The 19,757-nt window shown below is 34.0% G+C and overlaps 3 protein-coding genes and 1 long non-coding RNA gene across 8 annotated transcripts; 2 read left to right on the top strand and 2 right to left on the bottom strand.

Moving 5' to 3' along the window:
- The first annotated feature begins 713 nt into the window (after positions 1–713).
- On the top strand, positions 714–4,541 carry LOC140805123 (mitogen-activated protein kinase kinase SIPKK-like). Its single transcript, XM_073161324.1, has 9 exons — positions 714–1,051; positions 1,126–1,210; positions 1,965–2,099; positions 2,373–2,597; positions 2,692–2,874; positions 3,274–3,494; positions 3,661–3,706; positions 3,788–3,885; positions 4,308–4,541. The coding sequence occupies exons 1-9, from the start codon at positions 945–947 to the stop codon at positions 4,318–4,320; spliced, it is 1,113 nt and encodes a 370-aa protein (XP_073017425.1). The 5' UTR covers positions 714–944; the 3' UTR covers positions 4,321–4,541.
- Positions 4,542–5,054: 513 nt separating this feature from the next.
- On the bottom strand, positions 5,055–10,853 carry LOC140804377 (casein kinase 1-like protein 12). Its single transcript, XM_073160368.1, has 14 exons — positions 10,536–10,853; positions 10,416–10,456; positions 8,689–8,758; positions 8,427–8,575; positions 8,213–8,308; positions 8,052–8,122; positions 7,458–7,519; positions 7,294–7,357; positions 7,133–7,217; positions 6,924–7,050; positions 6,730–6,812; positions 6,592–6,655; positions 6,237–6,379; positions 5,055–5,684 (listed from the first exon to the last, which is right to left on the bottom strand). Exons 1-14 carry the CDS (start codon positions 10,609–10,611, stop codon positions 5,382–5,384), a joined length of 1,434 nt encoding a protein of 477 aa, XP_073016469.1. The 5' UTR covers positions 10,612–10,853; the 3' UTR covers positions 5,055–5,381.
- A 1,675-nt stretch (positions 10,854–12,528) lies between these two features.
- On the bottom strand, positions 12,529–16,274 carry LOC140804376 (IQ domain-containing protein IQM1-like). 3 transcript variants are annotated; one of them, XM_073160366.1, is made up of 9 exons: positions 15,736–16,274; positions 14,833–15,190; positions 14,575–14,689; positions 14,253–14,318; positions 13,987–14,075; positions 13,805–13,892; positions 13,486–13,716; positions 13,280–13,381; positions 12,529–13,183 (listed from the first exon to the last, which is right to left on the bottom strand). In XM_073160366.1, the coding sequence occupies exons 2-9, from the start codon at positions 15,153–15,155 to the stop codon at positions 12,767–12,769; spliced, it is 1,431 nt and encodes a 476-aa protein (XP_073016467.1). In that variant the 5' UTR covers positions 15,156–15,190; positions 15,736–16,274; the 3' UTR covers positions 12,529–12,766. The 3 variants fall into 3 exon arrangements, with proteins under 3 accessions (XP_073016467.1, XP_073016468.1, XP_073016466.1); XM_073160367.1 differs by having other exon boundaries at positions 15,915–16,274; XM_073160365.1 differs by lacking the exon at positions 15,736–16,274 and having other exon boundaries at positions 14,833–15,691.
- Positions 16,275–18,124: 1,850 nt separating this feature from the next.
- On the top strand, positions 18,125–19,530 carry LOC140804378 (uncharacterized). 3 transcript variants are annotated; one of them, XR_012112168.1, is made up of 4 exons: positions 18,125–18,250; positions 18,478–18,729; positions 18,824–18,876; positions 19,080–19,530. It is a non-coding gene; the product is annotated as an uncharacterized lncRNA (long non-coding RNA). The 3 variants fall into 3 exon arrangements; XR_012112169.1 differs by having other exon boundaries at positions 18,127–18,250; positions 18,475–18,729; XR_012112167.1 differs by lacking the exon at positions 18,125–18,250 and having other exon boundaries at positions 18,260–18,729.
- The last annotated feature ends 227 nt before the right edge of the window (positions 19,531–19,757 follow it).

The following is a 19,757-nucleotide window of genomic DNA, read 5'->3' as shown; positions in this document are numbered from 1 at the left end:
TAATTCAGAGCGCAACGAACCGATTTATCATTAATTTCTTGAATGATATCTATGCTATATGTTACGAACAACTTAAAAGGGAATTTTTTTTGATGTATTTTATTATATATAGAGTGTACGATTTGTCACTAAAACAATATATCTTTCGTGTTAACGGATTATTTTGATTATATATATTTATTATGTAAATATGTATTTTATTAAATAGAATGCCCGATTTGATAGGACCTCTTTGTCTTTAAAACAATAGACCTTTCGTGTTAACCGATTATTTTGAGTATATATATTTATTATGTAAATATATATATTGTTTTTCAAATAAAACAATTTGTTAGATTTCTATTATATTTATACTATATTATTAATAAATTTAAAATATCCAAAATAACAAACTTTGATGTCATTATTAATTTTTTAAATATCAATAATATCACTCTAAAATTATAAAAGTTTTCTATTTTCATTTGATAAAAAATGTATAAAAATCAATTTTAGCAAATCTATATATTTATTTATAATTGTCATATTCACTTTCTAAAAAAATAAAACTATTAGTATTTTTTTTCAGTTTTTATCCAAATTTTTATTTTTTAAATGATATTAATATAAAAAATTTATCATAAAAACACTAAATTAAAAAATAAAAAAACAATCAACATAAAAATATTAGATATAAGTAGCCATATGTGGGATAATGGGAAGGAGCAATTGGAAGTGGTGAAGAATCCAGTGTTCCCATTTTCATCTGTTGACAAAGACGATAAAATAAACTCGCTTGTCTGTGGGTCTGTCCAAATTGGAATTCAACCAACTTCAGAGTTTCTTTTTGGAATTTTTAAATGACTTTTCCCCAGTCAATATAAAGATGGCACCTTTGCTAATCGAGCAGAAAACCCAGAAAAGAGTATAAAAGAAGAATATTGAAACACGAAGAGTAAAGGTACATGATTGTTTGCTCGAGAAGAAGGGAAATAATGAACAAAGGGGCTTTGGCAGCTAACCTGAAGCTCACCATTCCTCCTCCTGATGAGGATTCTCTGTCCAAATTCCTGTAATTAATCTTTGTGTTTACTAAATTTAAGGTTATTTTTAGAATGGGTTTCGTTTTTATTTGGTTTTATACAGGACTGAATCAGGAACTTTTAAGGATGGTGATCTGCTAGTTAATGCTGATGGAATTCGTGTTGTCTCCAAGACTGAAGTTGAGACTGTATGAACATATTGCTTTCTGCTTTGATATTTCCTCTTTTTGCGATTCTTGAAAATATCAATGCAATGTTTTATAAGAACAAACTTTTATTGCTATGGAGATCTGTCACTGTCATACAACCTTTTATGTATTGCTTCATTGTTTAGTCTTTGGGCTATTTTTCCTTTCTTTGATATCTATTGTCTGGTTCTGAAGTAGGCAGACCTGCAGAAGAGCCAAATTCAGTGCTTTTTGTTTTAAAAAGAACGAAAACTTTGAAAAGTTTGAGCCTATTGTGAGTATGCTTGATGGATCTTTACTTTAGGCGTTCCTTGGTGTAATCTGATTTTTAGTTTTTAATTATTGGTTTGCTGTGTAAGATTATGGCCACATGAGCTAATAATTGATTTGACAAATATGCTATTGTATTTCTTATTTAATGAAAGGATGCACGCCTTTAAAATATAATGAGGAGTTTGATCCTCTCTCTACCCTTTAATCACAATCACAAATTTAACATGAAAGAGGTAAACGAAGAACAAGAGATTCTCTTCTATTCCATCATCAAGTAAGGGGTCAATCGAGGAAAACCTCATCCATCAATTGAATTTTGCAATTATGTAGCAACACACGTGAAATCATGAATTTCTACTGCCCCTAACTTAATGAATTTAATCTTTTGTGCCACTGCTAGAACGATTTCTATGAATAGTTGAAACCGCATGGCCGCTATGGAAACATGCTTTAAATTTTGCATGGTTTGAATTTCTTTCAGCCAAAATTAATACAGCCATCAGAAAACCAGTTGTGCTTATCTGACTTTGAAGCGATCCAAGTTATTGGCAAGGGAAATGGTGGTATTGTGCGCTTGGTGCAACATAAATGGACCGGTCAATTTTTCGCTCTCAAGGTACACACACACACACACACACATATATACCATGCTTCATGATCATTGAGATGCTTAAAATATACGTTTTCCTTACTCTGGTTAAGAAAAGATTAATGCTACACTAAAATAATCTATGAAAATGATAGAACAAAGACATGAAAGAGATGGAAAAATGAAATTCTGATAGGTATATAGATTAGATAAGATTATAGAGAGTTCTTTAGAATATGCCACTTAATCTGTGTGTGTCACTAAATTCAGTTTCCTTTTAAAATTTAACTCTTGATTCAGGTTATTCAAATGAATATTGAAGAGTCAGCTAGAAAGCATATTGCGCAAGAACTGAAAATTTTTCAGTTATCCCAGTGTCCCTATGTTGTAGTTTGCTATCATTCCTTCTACGACAATGGTGCAATCTCTATAGTCTTGGAGTACATGGATGGGGGATCACTTGCAGATTTTCTGAAGAAGGTTAATAAGATTCCGGAACCGTATCTTGCTGCAATTTGTAAACAGGTAACATATGCATTTTGCTTCTGATCCTTAGCCAACAAATGTTTCTCAAGCGCTAGTAATATAAAAGTCTCTCCAAATTCTGGTGACATCATAGGTACTCAAAGGTTTGTGGTATCTTCATCATAAAAGACATGTCATTCACAGGGATCTGAAGCCATCAAATTTGCTTGTAAACCACAGAGGTGAAGTAAAAATCACCGATTTTGGGGTCAGCGCAATTCTGGCTAGCACATCAGGCTTGGCCAACACCTTTGTTGGCACGTACAACTATATGTCTGTGAGTATAATGCTTCTCATCCTAATCAAATTTTTTACTGTGAATGGTACTCGTTTTATCTTGTTTTTAGATGCTCCCGCTCCCTTGCTGTGGTTGATTTGTCAATTTGTCATAATTTTGAATCTACGATGATGTGCCATTGAGGAAAGTTCTTTGCAAATAATAATCTCAGTTGAGACCTTATGGAAAATCAAGATATTATAACTTTATCTTGTGAAAATTTTATCATGTGAGCAAATAGTACGAGTATATACTTCCCAAAGGGAGCATTCATTTATGGCACACATGCATTTGGTTCCTTCTAAATGAAATATAATCACATTTCATCATATTATGGATTTTGGCGGTTTACCTTCATGTATGACCAATACTCTTTACCTTTCCATCTTCGTGTTTTAGCCTGAGAGAATCTTGGGATGCACCCATGGATACAGAAGCGACATCTGGAGCCTTGGTTTGGTTCTTCTTGAATGTTCAATTGGGCATTTTCCATACTCCTCACCACAGCCAGGTGGATGGATAAATGTCTATGAATTGATGGACACCATTGTCAATCAACCGGCACCTTCTGCGCCTTCTGATTTATTTTCTCCCGAGTTTTGTTCATTTATTTCTTCATGGTAAATATTAAACTAAGTGTTTGTTTTAATTTTCTATTAATTTATGACTCCGAGAAGGTGTAATACTTACAAAACCCTGGTAATTTATATAATATCATTTCTGAATCTTTTTATTAGCTTTGCCTTTCTAGCACACATGTCATTTTGTGGATTTTGATTTTCTCAGCATACAAAAGGATCCCAAAGATAGATTGTCAGCAAATGAACTTATGGTACTGCATGCTAACTGCTCTGCTCATCTTAAAATTTATTCTTTTGGAACTAGTAACGATTATATATTTTCATAAAAATAGGTGCACCCCTTCATTACCAAGTACGATGACATTGATGTTGATCTTGCGATGTACTTCTCCAGTGCAGGACCTCCACTTGCCACGCTTCAAACAACAAGGTTCGGCATATAAATTACGGGTTCATATATTTTCCCTTCTTGTGGTTTAAGTTTGATAGATATTGTTAAGTAAAATGAAAAAGAAGTCCCAATCAATTGAATTCAATTTTTGCACGTTATACGGAGATTGCATTCAGGCATGAGCATGATCTGCTCCGGATTGTGTTTTGTATGGTCTACACGTAGAGAAAAAATGGGTTTAACTTGTCCAAATAGATAGCTGACAGAGTCAAAATAGTTTTTTAATTGTGATACTATTCTGTTTCGTCCTTGAGTTTTGTTCTGATGTTAGCTTGGGCATTATGTGGAAATAAGCGACAAAAAGTAGCTTAAACAGGTGGAATATGAGATTTTTGGCGTCTATGATAACCTGCTTTGGTTCATTTACATGATTTTCATATAAGTTTAAACAAAATGTGTAGGTCGCTACATTAATGCAATGTTCAATCGATGGATGCGGTTTTCTTACTTGAAGAGAATCTTCCTTTACTTCTTTTACGTTAAATCTAATATTCTATTAAAAGGAGTCGTGTATTGTCCATATCCGGAGTTGTTATGTATCGTGACTTGTTTTTAATTTTTTTTTTTTTTTTTGTAATCATTATATGGATACATATTGTGAGCTGTCTTTAATTTATTGTCTATTATTATTGTTATTCTTTGAGTTTGAATTTTGTGTTATATTATGTTTGTCAGGATGAATTGATGTTTCATTTATTGTCTTATTCTATTATTTAGCTTAATTTGGATGCATGCCTTTCCATTGTCTCATTTTCGCTTTTTGTTTCATGCTACTGTATTCTAAACACCTGTTATTTTGTACTCGTGCTTGTTCATAACTGTTTCTCCGAGAAGAGGTGATCCAGAACATGTAATATTTTTATTTTATCCGAAAAACAGAAAAACAATATATTTCTGGTGCTAGGTGCTATCGTTGTTGGATCAATTATCTTAGCTCACTGTGGTGTTTTATACAACAAAATTTACATCTCACGCATTCTTTAATTACATTACCTCAGGAGTCAGGACAGTGCATTTTGTAGCCTGACGAAGCAGCAAAAACAAACTCCACATAAAAAAAAAACAAAAAATAAAAAACAAAAAAGAAAAGACAAACAAAAAAAACAAGCCCATAACGAGACAAGTTGGAAGTACTTAAAGCATCGAGCTTCTCAAATACTTAAAATAGGGTTACATTCGAAGCTTAAATTGAGTCCATTTATCTAAACTTGGACAGAGGAATAACTTTGTGAAAAAAAAAGATTACGATGGTCAATTTTACAACTCAGTAACACCCAAATGTAATCAACTAAGAACTCTCTCGTGCAATTCTCTCGTGTATATATCAGCTCTATACATCCTCACAAGCACAAATATGGACAGCCTTGAGATTTTGAAATCAAATCTGTTCCTAGGAGAATTACCAAGAGTCTTTTAAACTTTACCTCTTGACTACGACACTATTCGATAAATAGATAGCTTCATATTTTATTACATCAAGGATGATTTCTATCTTCATCAATCCTTCCTTCATCCTCAAAACGCAGGCTCTCAATACCCTTTATTGCAGAGTCGTAATTAGTCCTCCCATAAGAAGTATATTTTGGTTCAGATGACATAACAATGGGTGAGCTTCTCTGTCCAATTGAGATTTTGTTTACAGTGGCTGTGCTAGCCTCGGGGGTACGAGAACGGGAAGGATCAGAATCATTTCCCATAGTGGAAGTGTCTCGGGTTCCGGATATAACTCCCCGTCTCAGCGATCCGCTGGACTTTCCGAAGAAAGTGGAGCTAGACAACTGCAAACCACCAAAGAAGTTAGACTAATGTAAGACAGCTTGTCTAGGTGATATGACTGAAATTTGAAAATGCATGACTATCTAAATTTATACACACCATGTAATCATTCATTTTACCCAAGATAAGATGTGAACCAGGAAATCGGCACATCAGAACCAGAAAAAGTTGGGGAATTGGTCCAAATTTCACCCTCCGTCATAAATACTAGATTTGGCTGCCTAAACCCCAAAAGTGGTATACCCAGCATATCTTCAAATTGTTCAACACTGCTGTACAAAGTATTCCATTTAGTGTGGTATTTAAAAAGCCAACGTGGATTTGCTAGTTTAACTATTTTTTTACTCACGATAGCCTTTACTTTCAAGTTCTCTTTCAACTCCTAGCCTACAAAGTGCCCCAAAAGATGACGAATAAACAAATAACTCGATATGCATTTCCAAAGTTCAACACCAAGTATTCTAGCTGGCCTGCAACGCCTATTGCACTCTACAAGTACAATAACAAGAACAGAGCTGTAATCTACAAGTCAATCGTGGGAAGTAAATTTATACCATAACATCCTTGCTTGTTGAATCGTTTGCCACTGGGCTCTTTTGTCTAGAGAAGCTGCCAGCATTAACAATTTGTCTAGAACTTCTCGTTCTAGTTGGATCTGCTGAAGAAGTGGTGGCACCTTGTCTCCCCTCTTCCTCACCTACAGCAAAGTTAAAAAGATAAAAAAATTTACCCAAATGTGTGCCAGAAACTATCCATGATGTCGAATCAACATATAGTCATATACCCAAAGAAAGATCAATAACAAACATATGCAGCGAGGTAAATTGTTTCTAACTTAAACTGTCTAAATAAATCACAATGAATTATGTCTAAGAAAGATGACCAAAGGACAAATCCAAGTGTATGAACCTAGGTGACGTTCAACATTGGGAATTGCAGGGGGGAGTCCAAAGCTCGTTCCAGTACTCGGCCCCTGAAACAAGAAGACATAAAAAAAGCATAAAATGGAAATCACGACTCAATGAAATCTCAGCCTCTTTCACTTACAAGAGCTCGGGATGGAGGAGCAGCCATCTGTGATTGCTGACACTTCAAAATAGTCCAATCAAAAATATAATCAAATTGAAAACCTGCAAAAAAAGGGATAGTAATCTACTATTTATCAGCTTTCTTAGTACAACTGCAAACATGAAAAGAATTGAGGAGTGAAGGTAAAACTTTTCAAGAGAAGATATGTCAACCTTCACGAATGAAAAGATCGCGGAATATTCTCTTCAAATACGCATAATCAGGTTTGTCCTCAAAACGCAGTGCACGACAATAATGAAAATATGATGCAAACTCAGTTGGATAACCCCGGCAAAGCGACTGGAAAAAAGTAACTCAATCGTTAAACAGGCATATAACTATTACCGAGTACATCCAAATTATAATGTTCATCGTAAACTACCTCAATAGAAGTTGAAACCTTTTTCTCGCTAATTTTCTCATATTTCTGTTTCTTAGTGCCTGCTTTTAATCCCTGCCAAGGAAGACTACGCAGTGCACATGTCACAGGACAGCTATTGCGGTATAAGAACCATGATGACTATGATTTTAAGTAATACTTACGTTCCTCTCAAAAAGTACATGAGGACATATCCAAGTGATTCCAAATCATCTCTCCTGCTTTGCTCTATACAGCGCATGAAGAAAAATTCAGGAAGCGGGAAATTTAAATAACATGAGTTCATGAATCAAATAGATAGAAGGGTAGAAAAGAAACAATCATTTACCAATGCCCAGGTGAGTATTCATGCTGGCATATCGTGCAGTTCCAGTTAAGTTTTTGTTCTCCCTACAGTCAAGATAGATGTAACTCAAAACAAAGATTAAGAAACAATCACATATGCAGAAATACTGATTTCAGAAAAAAATATCCAGCATAGAATTGAATACGACGCGATCTGCAAATGAAAACTGAGAAGCAAACAAGTTGATTTGTATCAAATTTGTATTTATGTATCTAATTTCTAGATTGTCATCAGAATACATTTTCGTGCAATGGTCGGTGTATTCAGTTGATAAGCCACTGAAAGAGGGAAAAAATTAATCAATGAAAAGCACTCGCAGTATAATTCTAAAATAAAAAATGTCGGGTTACAAATTGGTGATTCACATGCAAATTCAAGGGCCAACAAGTCACGTATGACCATGGAGCTAAGTGCCTCAAGATATCTCAAAGAGCTAAAAATCCTATAAACCAATTTAACATAAAGTGAAAGTGAAAACAAGAAAGGAATATAAACCTTTTCATATTTGAAGCACAAATGCAACAAGTGGCATCTACGCAACGGTTACCGACAAAAAGTAACTGATTTTCATCTCACCTGTAAGGAATATGTTGGTGGGTTGAACTGTCTCTGTATTTCTTAGCCAGACCAAAATCAATGACATATACCTAGCATCATTGTCAAAATAGCATGATACATCAGATATGTGTTCTAATAGAAATGTCCAAATAAAATGAAGAATAGCAGCAAGCAGTGACCTGATTTGCACGCCGTCCCAATCCCATGAGGAAATTATCTGGTTTGATGTCCCGATGTAGAAATGACTTAGAATGGACAAATTCAACACGATTAATCTGACATTAATATTTGAGATAGCTTATTACAACAATTTCTGGAATCTGTATTAAAACGCTGCTACGTAATTATTCATAAATTAGTGTGGACCAAAACAACATAAAATAAAGGATTAACCATTTGATCTGCAAGCATGAGAACAGTCTTCAGAGAAAGTTTCCTAGTACAAAAATTGAATAGATCCTCAAGGCTGGGTCCAAGCAAGTCCATAACTAAAACATTGTAATCACCTTCCACACCAAACCATTTTACATTTGGTATGCCAGCTGAAAGTTGATGAAAGTGATGGAATTACAACCATGACAACCGTCAAATATAGTTTATGAGAGAAGTCCGTGATTAGATCAACAATGATAAGATATTCTTAATAAAGCATTACTTCCGCCCTGTAAAATTCTGTACAACTTTGACTCATATAGCAATTGTGGATGTTTTGTCTTCACATTTTCCTGTAGATGTCAGAAAACGGACCTCATTAAAAGAGATATTTCAAGACATACAACTACTCCTAAAAAAATAAAAAATAAAAGAAAAACAAGTGGGAAGAAAAGGTAGCTTAAAACAAACAAGGGTTAATGGTTTTCTTCATAACAAATAGCTGGAACATTGATATCACATTTTATCTGTTAATTCTCGACCCCATCAACACATAATGATCAAATATTTTAAGAGACATACCCAAACCCTTCCCCTGTAGATTAGTTTTCCTGTTCAAAAGAAATACATAGCAACATAAAAGAATGATGCTTGCAATACTTCAAGGCTCTGCAATCATGTAATAACACTATCAACTGTGCTTGCACAGAAAATTGTTGAAATACTATTCATGAGGAGAACTAATAGTCTTGTCATGATCGGCCATCAACATATAAACTCTTAATGAGACACGATAAACAGTTTCATCAACTCAAGAGTTAACTTATATGCTTTTTTTCAACTAATACTTGTAGCATAACACATATTTATTTCTTTCGAGAAATATGGTATGGCATGTAATTTCTAAAGGAAAAAACTACGATACCTGCAGAAAAAGATCTATGGATTAATAAATTATAGCTAGTTTCAAATAGGGTAGTATCAATAGATACCTAAAGTTGGTGGATCTATATGTATATCAATACGTTATACATATATTGAGATAAGGGGTATAACGTATTAGTTTATATCTAATCAATTTGATGAAAAACTACCAAGGGTTCACATCAAACTAGTGCCCGGTAGAAAATAGAAAGGCCATGTATAAAAAAAAATTAATGTCTAAAGAGTCCACGATAAAACTACTATAAAACATAGTGCAAAATTTGGCAGTTGCGCTGCAGAGTAGAGCAGTTCCACACCTTCTGTTATATCTGTTCCTCTACAGACACTGAGAAAAAAGCGAAACGTCTACATGTTAGGGGGCAAATTCATCTAAATTGCAACCTTCTTTCCCCTTACTACCAAGAACCACAACAAAATTATAAGAACCAAGTATACACATCACCAATCATCCCAGCTTCATGTGGTCAAGTCAGTGAGAACATTCTAACTTACTTCCAAAAAATCTGAAACTCGTAACACAGAGAAAATCGTACCAAGCTCACTAAATTCTTGAATAATATGAAACCACAAACCACACGTCACTCCTGAGGATAATTTTCTTTTCCATTCCAAAACATATATATGATTAAGCATCAAGCAGTGACTTGATGTATTGTGCTGCGAAACCCCGGAAAAAACGAAAATTTACTCAAAAAATGTATTATTAAGCATATATGATACTTCTCAAGACACGAAACTTCCAAAAGAATGACAGAGATCTTAATTATCATATCTTTTCCCGCTCGAATTAGAGAATATTAACTCCTAAGAAATGTTTGTCTCTTAGACTCCCTACAAAAAACACAAGGAAACCACGAAAGAAATGTGTGCCTGAACATTTTTCCTCAAATGTCCTTGAAGATATAATCTTAATTTCATTCCATTTTGCAGCATCTCTAAAATGTTAGAAATCAAACGGAATATGACTTGCACAAGCAATTAGGCACCATGATTCCGAACTCACCGCTAGATTTTACGTTGATAAAAAAATAAATAAATTTGGACTTAAAAATTCAAAGAACTCACGAGCTTAATTGCCACCTCCTCATTAGTCTGAAAATTCGTCCCTGCATCAAACGACGATACAATCAATCGACAACGAACCAAAGTGAGAAAATTTTGAAAACAAAATCGTAGAAACTGCACCTAGGTATATCTCCCCAAAAGATCCGCTGCCTATTTTCCGCCCGAGTCGATACTTATTCCCCACTCGCGGCTCCATAATTGAGAACCCTAATTTTTAAGTTTTCCTCCAGCTACATGAAATTCATTCCCAATCTGACTTCATATCGACCCATAAGAGAAGGTATCGAAGATTTTCGGGCTCCGTTTCTCGGTAGTTAAAAAATCTGCTAAAAGATGATGGATTTTCTCCTTGACACTGCCATAACTAGGGTTAGGTTTCAAGCCGGTGAGGAAAAAAAATGGAAGAAAGTATTTACTCTGTGATGTGTGTGATGAAGCTTAGATCCAAAAAGAAAATTCCGCGTGTGAGTCACGCGTTCAAAACAAGCGTGTTCGAGGGGTTCGATTCACGAGTCCAACCTGGCGAAACTTGACATGTCACGTGACGTTTTTTTAAGGTCCCTAAATATAAAACTACTAATTTTAATCTATCATTATTATTAAAATCTTGATAATATTATTTTTTAAAAAAAAGAATTTTTATAATAAAAATAAAAACGACCTCTTGCTCTGTTTTTTTACTCTTCTAATTTTGTTTGTATCTAATATCAATATTACGCTTTTGTTTTTTTTATTTTTTTAAATTTCAATAAACACTTTTGTTTTTATTTTTTTATCATAACAATTTAAATAGCAATTCAGTCTCTTGAAAATTTGTCAAATTTCTATTTAGTCTCTCGATAATTATAAAAAAAATTGTACACAAACACATCACATGTGCAAAAAAGCTAATATATATTAAAATTTATATTTGATTTTCACTTTGTTTTTATTTTATACATCTTCTTCAATATGTCTTGTCTTATAAGATGTATAAATTCAATATGAAAAAAAGTACATGGTTTTTTTCCTTGTAACATTAGAATGTGAAAGTTTTGTATGGTTGTTTTTATTATTTATAATTTTAGTTATTATATTAATAATTTTTTAAATTTTTTTGAAATATTTAAAAATTAAATTTCAATATATAATCAGTTATAAGCAATCTAAAAAGTTTTATAATAATATGTGATGAAAAACTTGAGGCATGAATTTATTTTTCTTAATAATTTAATTTTTATCTTGCTCTCATATCTTATTAAAAATAAATTAATCGTGGCATGACTAACTATACTATGATATTTATTAACTTTCTATAATTCTGAAAAAATATATTAAATGTGAATGTAAATACTATTATTTATTATATTGCAATCAAATTATTTATCCCGTCAAAACGAGTGGGATTCACCTTTACCTCTTTTGAAATAACACAACTCTATAAAAAACACAACATGATCAATCATCTGACAAAAAAAGTGCGAGAATTATATGTATTGATTTGGACAATCTTTATCTATTATATTTAGATTTTAAGATCGAGTTCGACAAAATCTTAATTTTAACACGGTATTAGAGTTCAGACATATTGTTATGTATTTTTCTATCTAATGGGGTCACCCGCTAATATCTTGTGGTTTATTCTTGGACGTGAGAAATGTTTTTTATTATAACTTCGACTGAATTAAGTTCTTAAGAATATATATATGAATTTAGACAATTTTTTCCCTTGAGCTCATCTGAGTTGAAGTTAAGCTCAAACCATGATATTAACATAGTATCACAGACCAAGACATATCATTATGTGTTGGACTATTTTCATGGATCATCCATTAATGTCTTGTCCTTATAGATCATACTCTAATGTCTTGTAAATTTTACTCTCTAGTCATTCATTCTTAAACGTGAAAAGATATATACAATAAATGATTGAGAATTGTATATATATAGACTTAAATACTCGTCTCTCTTAAGCTAATTTTTGGAGAGGAATTTGGCCAAAGTCTTATCTTAACATTGTGAATTTGGAGAACAAAGACTCAGCTTCAAAACTCAATTATAACAATTCCGTCCCGAGCTCAAAAATAATAATAATGATAACATTGCAGCATTTGAACCGGTCAGACGAGATAAAAAAAAATAATGAATAAACTGGATTATCAATATTCTTCACTGTTACAAGATGAAAGCAAGTTTGTTAAACAATAAATAAATAAATGATGAATAAAAACCTACACGCCAACTAATATACCCACCCAGCCAAAACTTCAGGAATAACAAAGATTTGGCATGCATTTGAACCATATACAATTTGAACATGAGATCTGCTCGTTTATGCAGATAAAATACAGCCGCTTCATTTTTTAGATAAGTTAGCTGCATGGACAGGGAGGGGTTCTTGGACTTAGAAGTCCCATATATGCCACCCTCGGAGACAGTCGAACATTAGGACTCGGCCGAGGAGAAGGAATTGGACCATAGTCTTTGATAGGAGGTCCATATGCCACACGGGGCGAAAGGTTAACTTTTTCAAGGGCACGGAATTGTAACTCTGCAGGGTACTCTCGAACACATCCAATACGGGGTCCAGCTCCCGTGCTCCATTTGCAGGACATACGCCTGGCCAAGTTGTAAGGCGGATTATCCTTCTGATCCACTAATGTGATTTCTTGTTCTCTCATTGGAATATCTTTATTTATCGTGATAGCATCGTCACAAACGTGTATTGAATTCAAGACTTCGAATGGATCCATCCCAAGAGGAGGGCGGTCATCATCCGTTGCACATCTCTGAACAAAAATGCGGGTGAGGATTTCGTTTTGCAGATCCAAATTGTTAATAAAATCAAGAAGACGAGACTACAAGCTTAGTGAACTTTCTGTTACCTTTACGTTTACAAGGTCGACATTGTGTTCCTCGAGGAAGCTTAGGAATTCTTGAAAATTCTCTTCCGTGGGGAGATAGTGGCCACTGTATGGCCAAATAGCCTGTTGATTTAACAAACATTATCAGATTCGTGCATAGAATTATGCTGTATGCCGTTCATTATAGGGTAAAATCTTGTGCGATCTTGAAACGGTTGTTAATTTACCTCCAGAATACCCGCATGAGCAACCAATCTTCCGGCTGCAGTAATGGCTCCACCAGCCAGGAAACTCGAATGCTGGAACAACCCTTTTCTCTTTTGCCCCACGTACAAAGTTCTTGTAGTGCTAAGAACAAATATCCATTTTGAGCCCTCAATGGTGTCGATCAAGGCACCACTTTCTTTATACACAAGTTTCCCGTTTTCAATCACAACCTCGTATGATTCTCTCTCTTTCTGAAAAAGTCGAGAATTGAAGTACAAATCAATTAAACAGTCCTTGTATACTATGCAAAGCACGCACCAAATATGGGCTGAAACTTACTGGTCCAAGATATTTGATGCATTGACGTTGCAAATTGGTCCTTGAGCACTTCTCTGGATTTACTTCTTTTCCATCTCCAACATCCAACCTTCCAGTCACATATCAAATGTTAATCAGAGGGATTCAAAAAGACAACTAGTACCTTGCAAGAAAGGTAATTTTTTCATCAAACGATTACTTACCAGTAGAAGAAAGGTTGTGCACTTTCACTTTGGAACCAGACATCATAATAGAGATGTAGATTGTGTCCGTATCGATGGCGTGGATCAATCTACAGAAATATATAGCAGCATGCATGAGTCACTAGATCAGAAGCCAAACCAACTGAAGCAAAAATCTATACATACAAGGTAGCTAAAACATGGAATGCAGAAGTAAAAATTGCTATGGATGTTTTCAAGGGATGATTTTATTTGACTGTTGATCTTAAAGGATTTGCAGGGCTTACTGCTTCAAGCCAGTGCTGTAGGGCAAGTTTCTGAGCCTTCTCATCCTTGGACAATCCCTTTCCAACCTGAAATTTAAAGATATTCCATCGTTAGTTTAGAGTTAGAGATTGTAAGACCAATAGACAGTGTAAAAAGCGTTTGGGAGCAGGAAGTGGCCCAGTCAAAATTTGATATTGCCTAAGAGCATATGCATCATGTTATGACTGAGACCCAATCATTCAGTCCCCACACAATGAACACAGACAGAAACAAAATATAATGAGCTTTCAGTAAAGAAAAGAGAACTATTTTGAGGAGTTGAATCAATTTCAGGATAAATACCTTGGCTGCTCTGGTACGCGCTCTAGCCCAACGCGAAACAGCAGTTTCTGGTTTCTCAACATTGAAGAATGAAACAGAGCTCCGTTTGAGAGCCGCAAAGTCCAAGGCTTTCCACCTAGAAATGTCAAATATTATCAATTACCTTGATTGAAGCATTACAAAAAGAAAAACCGGGAATAGAACCAAAAAATACGGTCAAAGAACTATGTAAGTTGAAGTATTGAACTCCGAGTTTTTTATTAGTTTGTATGGACATACCACAACTCCTCTACAACAACTGCACAATCCGCAAGGTTTCTTCGAGTCCGATAGCTCTTGTAGACCTTTTGCAGCTTCACCGCAGCTGCATCAAGCTCGCTAACGGGGCATGGAGAAAACATTATGGCCGGTTCAGGGAGAGAAGCCGCAGTTACTATCTCTTGTGTGCTACTTTCCAAATTAACACAATCGGAACCTGGTTTTCTGATATCTTGAACTAGATCCTTGAATGAAAGTGAGGTTTCAAGTACTAGCTGTGCAGGTTCACAGTTCTTCAACTTAATACAATTCTTTCTTCTCATCTTGTTGCGCCCTTTTGCCATGGTGAAGGCTACAGAATCTGCTTTGCCAAAGCTCTCTGCTCGTAATGTCATGGCATGAATTAGGATAGAAAAATCAATTTCCAGAGCAGATAAACTGTGTTCCGACACATCTTGAATAATTGAAACAAGCAGTGATAGATATAGTTATAAAAAAATTTCAAGACCTTTAATTTACTTGCGCAGTTTGTTATAGAACTCCATGTCAATTTCAAAATTCTTGAAAAGACAGCATACATAACCTCTTTTCTAAACCGTCATTAACGGAACTGGAGAATAAAACTTGATAGTTGATGATTGACAGAGTCCTTAAATCTGGGATTAAGATATAAAGTGAAACTAAGGCATGCAAAAACATAGTCGAATCAGCTTGTAGTAAAAGGTCCCCGAGTCCCAACTTCTCGTTCTTGGCGTGAGTTCTGATGATAAATCTATTAAATTCCACTCCCGCAGCAATAAATCCTTCCCATTAATAATACCAAATGAAAATACCATATGTGACTCATTTTAGGGGTTGAAAAAATCAAGAAGGAAAACTCGAACCAATTAAAGGGCTTTCAAATAAAGATTAAAAACAATTCACCTGTAATGAAAGACGGTGGATTAGATCAAAATCCTAGTATCCTTTTTAATCTTCTCGCAATAAATGTGGATGTTCCTAAAAACGAGCACCACCTTCCCCCTTAAATATGCCTGCCTTTTAAGTGGGATTGTGGAAATCTTGAAATGAATTTAAAAAAAAATTGAGGCTGACTGACGGGCCTTCAAACACGGGTTCACGGTCGTCTTCGAATGCTTTTCTCGTACCCAAATAAAACGAAATTTCTTGAAATGGGAATGCAGAAAATCGCGGGACTTTTCAAGGCTTCACACTCACTTTCAAAGCACGAGCCCGATTAATTGAATTCAAAGCTCGGCACTTTCGGAGGCTAAACCCCTCAACAGTGGCCTGAAATCAATATGAAAAGCAAAGAGTACAAAATTTAGAGTCAGTCAAAGAAAGTGTGCCTCAGAACGCAGCTTCCATGAAGAATCAGGACAAACGCAACGAACCCAGCTTTCAAGAAAACTAACATATGCGATTCTCGCTGAAAATTTTGTAGTGCGAAAAGGGTTTTCCTTGGGTCAAATAGCTGATAAAATGCAATTTACTTTTTAAAACCTCTTTGAATTTATTATAATACTTTTCATTTTCTTCTACAAATTATGCTCAAGGGGTTATGATAATAGTCATATTTCAACTTTGGTTTCTCGTGTATATCATTATTAAATAATTTTAAATTTTAATCAAATAAGCAAAGGATTTTGGCTTAAAAAACATAAATAATTCTAGTTTTTTTTAAACGGTTATGATCTACTTTATTTCAAGGAGTTTTTTTTTTAACTTATATTTGGTTTGCTGTGAATTATATTATTTTATAAAAATTTGAGTAAGTTCAAAATTAATGATTTATATTATTTATATATATACATACACAATTGTTTAATATAGATGCGAGATCGGGTCGGGCTGGTCAACCGACAAAGCTTTAGCTGTCCGAATAGTCAAAGGTGATGAGACACGAAAACGCGCCAACACCAAACAATATCGACCATTTTAGCAATTAAATTAAAGTAATGAATTACTTGTTATTTGGGATAAACTCAAACTATTAATTAATTACCACCGGTTTGATTTATATATATATATATATATATATATATATATATATATATATATATATATATATATTGCCAAATGGATTACTTTATTACTCATAAATTTTAATGCAATTTTTTTTTTCAAAGATGTACACGGACATATATATCTCAAGCACACGTACGGAGGGGACAGTACGTGCGGCGCGCAATTGCTACTTTTGGTTGGCTCAAGCCGGCGCTGCCTTTTGGTGTCAAAATCAGACTAGACTCGTTAATTCCATATAGTTCAATTCAAAAAAATCAGGTTTGAGATTTTTGGATTCGGCCGATAGTTGACCCGAAAAAAACTGATCGGATTAAGTTGGTTTGGATTGACTCGAGTTGACCTGAAAATTTATATTTTTTTTAAAATATATATAATTAATAAATATTGCCTACATTTTTATATATTGTATATTTGAAAAATATTTATTTTAAAAATTTTAAATTTTTAAACAATTGTTTATTTGATTTAATAAATATATTATATTTTTCTACCATTATACTTTCAAATTTAAATCATGTACATTGAAGATATTTTGTTATTATCTGTTTAGATTAAAATATTATTTTTTAAATTTTATTTAATTTTCTTTAGAGAAAAGTTTAAAAAAGATTCAAAATCAAGTTCGAATTCGGGTCGAAAGTTTTCGAGTTGACTCGATTTCAAATTAAATAATTTTTAAATAATATATCTCAAGCACGCGTACGGAGGGGACAGTACGTGCGGCGCGCAATTGCTACTTTTGGTTGGCTCAAGCCGGCGCACCTTTTTGGTGTCAAAATCAGATTTGACTCATTAATTTCGTACAGTTCAATTCAAAAAAATCAGGTTTGTGTTTGAGATTTTCAGATTCGGTCTATAGCTAATGCGAAAAAATTGATCGGATTGAATTGGGTTGGGATTGATCCGAGTTGACCCGAAATTTTTAATTTTTTTAAAATATATATAATTAATAAATATTCCTTATATTTTTATATATTTTATGTTTGAAAAATATTTATTTTGAACATTTTTAATTTTTTTAAAAAAATTTATTTGATTTAGTAAATATATTATATTTTTTTATCATTAGACTTTCAAATTTAAATCATATACATAGAAAATATTTTGTTATTATCTGTTTAGATTAAAATATTATTTTTTTGAATTTTATTTAATTTTTTTTAGAAATAAGTTTAAAAAAATTTCAAAATCGAGTTCGAATTCAGATTGAAAGTTTTCGAGTCGATTCAATTTTAAATTAAATAATTTTTAAATAATACTATTGTACAACTTGACTTGACTCGCCCACCTTAATCCCGCGTCATTGATTCCTTATTCTCCCCATATCGGAGAAACTGCCACGCATCCCGATATTAGTCACTCCCTGGGAGACAGAACTCCATTAATCTTTCCATGGGAAGGGCTGAATAAGGTATTCTCTTTATATCTCTTCTGATTCGTCCTTCTGTATCAATTTTCCCCGAGGAATTATGATTGTAGTTGTGGATCATGTTGGTTTTGCGAGAAATTAATCTAAATAAATTAACCCTTTTGCTTTTGTCTTTTCTTTTTGGAAAATTTATCAATTGTGGGCACCAGGAATGGAACCCTTGAATTAATTTTTTTTAATCAGATTCTGATTTTGTCCCATGCCAGCAGGAAAAAGATGTGAAAGCAACCAATGTATTCGAGAGAGTGAAAGAAGATATGGATCAGTTTTTCAAAACGACAAACATCATCATAAGGAAATGCATGGATTGAATTATGGTGTTGATGAGAATACATCTATGAGTGATGTTAAGGCTCCTGATGTGTTTGAAAGGGCGAAGGAGGAATTCGATACTCTTGCAGAAGCAATTCATCCAAAGTAGGAATCAAGAAATCAACATTCGCCTTGAACAATGAAACTAGGTGAGGAAATGCTCTCCTTTTGTTTGAAATGATTTCTCAACGAGAAAGTGTGACAAGCATGCTTCAGTTATTAACAAACTAGGATAATTTGTAGGCATTGCGATGCAGATGATGATTCGAAATGCCAGGTGGTAGAGTTGCCTTCAGGTATGAATCATGAAACTTATATCATATTTAGAAACTTTAGAGTCAGTTTGGGGGCATGGAACTTGTTTATGTATCGTTGCAATATGTTCTTGTAATCTTTCCTTTCATACTGCACCTTCGAATAGTTTCAAAATCAATATTTTCAACCAGAATGCTATGTTTCTACATAAGTAAAAAGTTTATCATTTCACCAAACCTTGCAGAGAAAACCAAAGAAGATATTGAATCACTAAAGCACGCAGAGAAATCATCACACCACCATCGCAAAGAAACTCATGGACGGAGTGATGACATTGATGAGAATACCCCTATCAGTGAAGTCGAAGGTCCAAATGTGTTTGAACGAGCAAAGGAGGAAATCGAAGTCCTTATTCAGACAATCCATCCTAAAAGGGATACAAGGAATGTTGTTTCCTCACCAAAGAAAGAAGGTGGATGGATTATCAGTATCTTTAGGCAGAGGGTTGGAGAAGTTGTGCTCCCCTCGAAGTCGTAACAAGGATGAATGAATAAATCGATGCAACACATTTTTAGAGTAGCATTCTTGGAAATTTTTGGTCGTGCATGTACAATTTGTTTATTGCATCCCAGTGCGATATTTACACAGAATCTTAGTTTGTTTGGATACAAGTGATATTTACATGTACTACACATTTGCTACTACCGCTACATAATGATCAGCCTTATGAACCCTTCAGACTCGACAGTTGACCTTGCCATCCTTGTTTGGAAAGAGTAAACTGGAAACCTAGGAAACTATACTTTAAGAATAGCACAATTTTTTTGCAGAAAGCAAGAATCACACTGCCATCCCCTCATCTAATTTATGGTACGGTCGTGCCCCTTCCATCATCAAAATCTTCTTACATGTGTAGTAACAA

The sequence above is a fragment of the Primulina eburnea genome, chromosome 11 (genome assembly GCF_022965805.1).
Source record: "Primulina eburnea isolate SZY01 chromosome 11, ASM2296580v1, whole genome shotgun sequence".
Classification (NCBI taxonomy): Eukaryota; Viridiplantae; Streptophyta; class Magnoliopsida; order Lamiales; family Gesneriaceae; genus Primulina; species Primulina eburnea.
The sequence above is the reverse complement of the archived record's forward strand: the minus strand, read 5'-3'. Positions and strand labels throughout refer to the sequence as shown.

What these genes read in the sequence shown, in the direction of transcription:
- LOC140805123 (XM_073161324.1), top strand. Translation starts at nt 945, where the DNA reads ATGATTGTTTGCTCGAGAAGAAGGGAAATAATGAACAAAGGGGCTTTG. An exon ending in CCAAGACTGAAGTTGAGACT is followed by an intron (nt 1,211 to 1,964) that starts GTATGAACATAT and finishes AATTTCTTTCAG; the next exon opens with CCAAAATTAATACAGCCATC. An exon ending in TTGCTGCAATTTGTAAACAG is followed by an intron (nt 2,598 to 2,691) that starts GTAACATATGCA and finishes GTGACATCATAG; the next exon opens with GTACTCAAAGGTTTGTGGTA.
- LOC140804376 (XM_073160365.1), bottom strand. Translation starts at nt 15,206, where the DNA reads ATGACATTACGAGCAGAGAGCTTTGGCAAAGCAGATTCTGTAGCCTTC. An exon ending in GTTGTTGTAGAGGAGTTGTG is followed by an intron (nt 14,690 to 14,832) that starts GTATGTCCATAC and finishes TGACATTTCTAG; the next exon opens with GTGGAAAGCCTTGGACTTTG. An exon ending in GCACAACCTTTCTTCTACTG is followed by an intron (nt 13,893 to 13,986) that starts GTAAGTAATCGT and finishes TGTGACTGGAAG; the next exon opens with GTTGGATGTTGGAGATGGAA.
- LOC140804377 (XM_073160368.1), bottom strand. Translation starts at nt 10,611, where the DNA reads ATGGAGCCGCGAGTGGGGAATAAGTATCGACTCGGGCGGAAAATAGGC. An exon ending in AGGAGGTGGCAATTAAGCTC is followed by an intron (nt 8,759 to 10,415) that starts GTGAGTTCTTTG and finishes TGACATCTACAG; the next exon opens with GAAAATGTGAAGACAAAACA. An exon ending in CAGAATTTTACAGGGCGGAA is followed by an intron (nt 8,576 to 8,688) that starts GTAATGCTTTAT and finishes ATCAACTTTCAG; the next exon opens with CTGGCATACCAAATGTAAAA.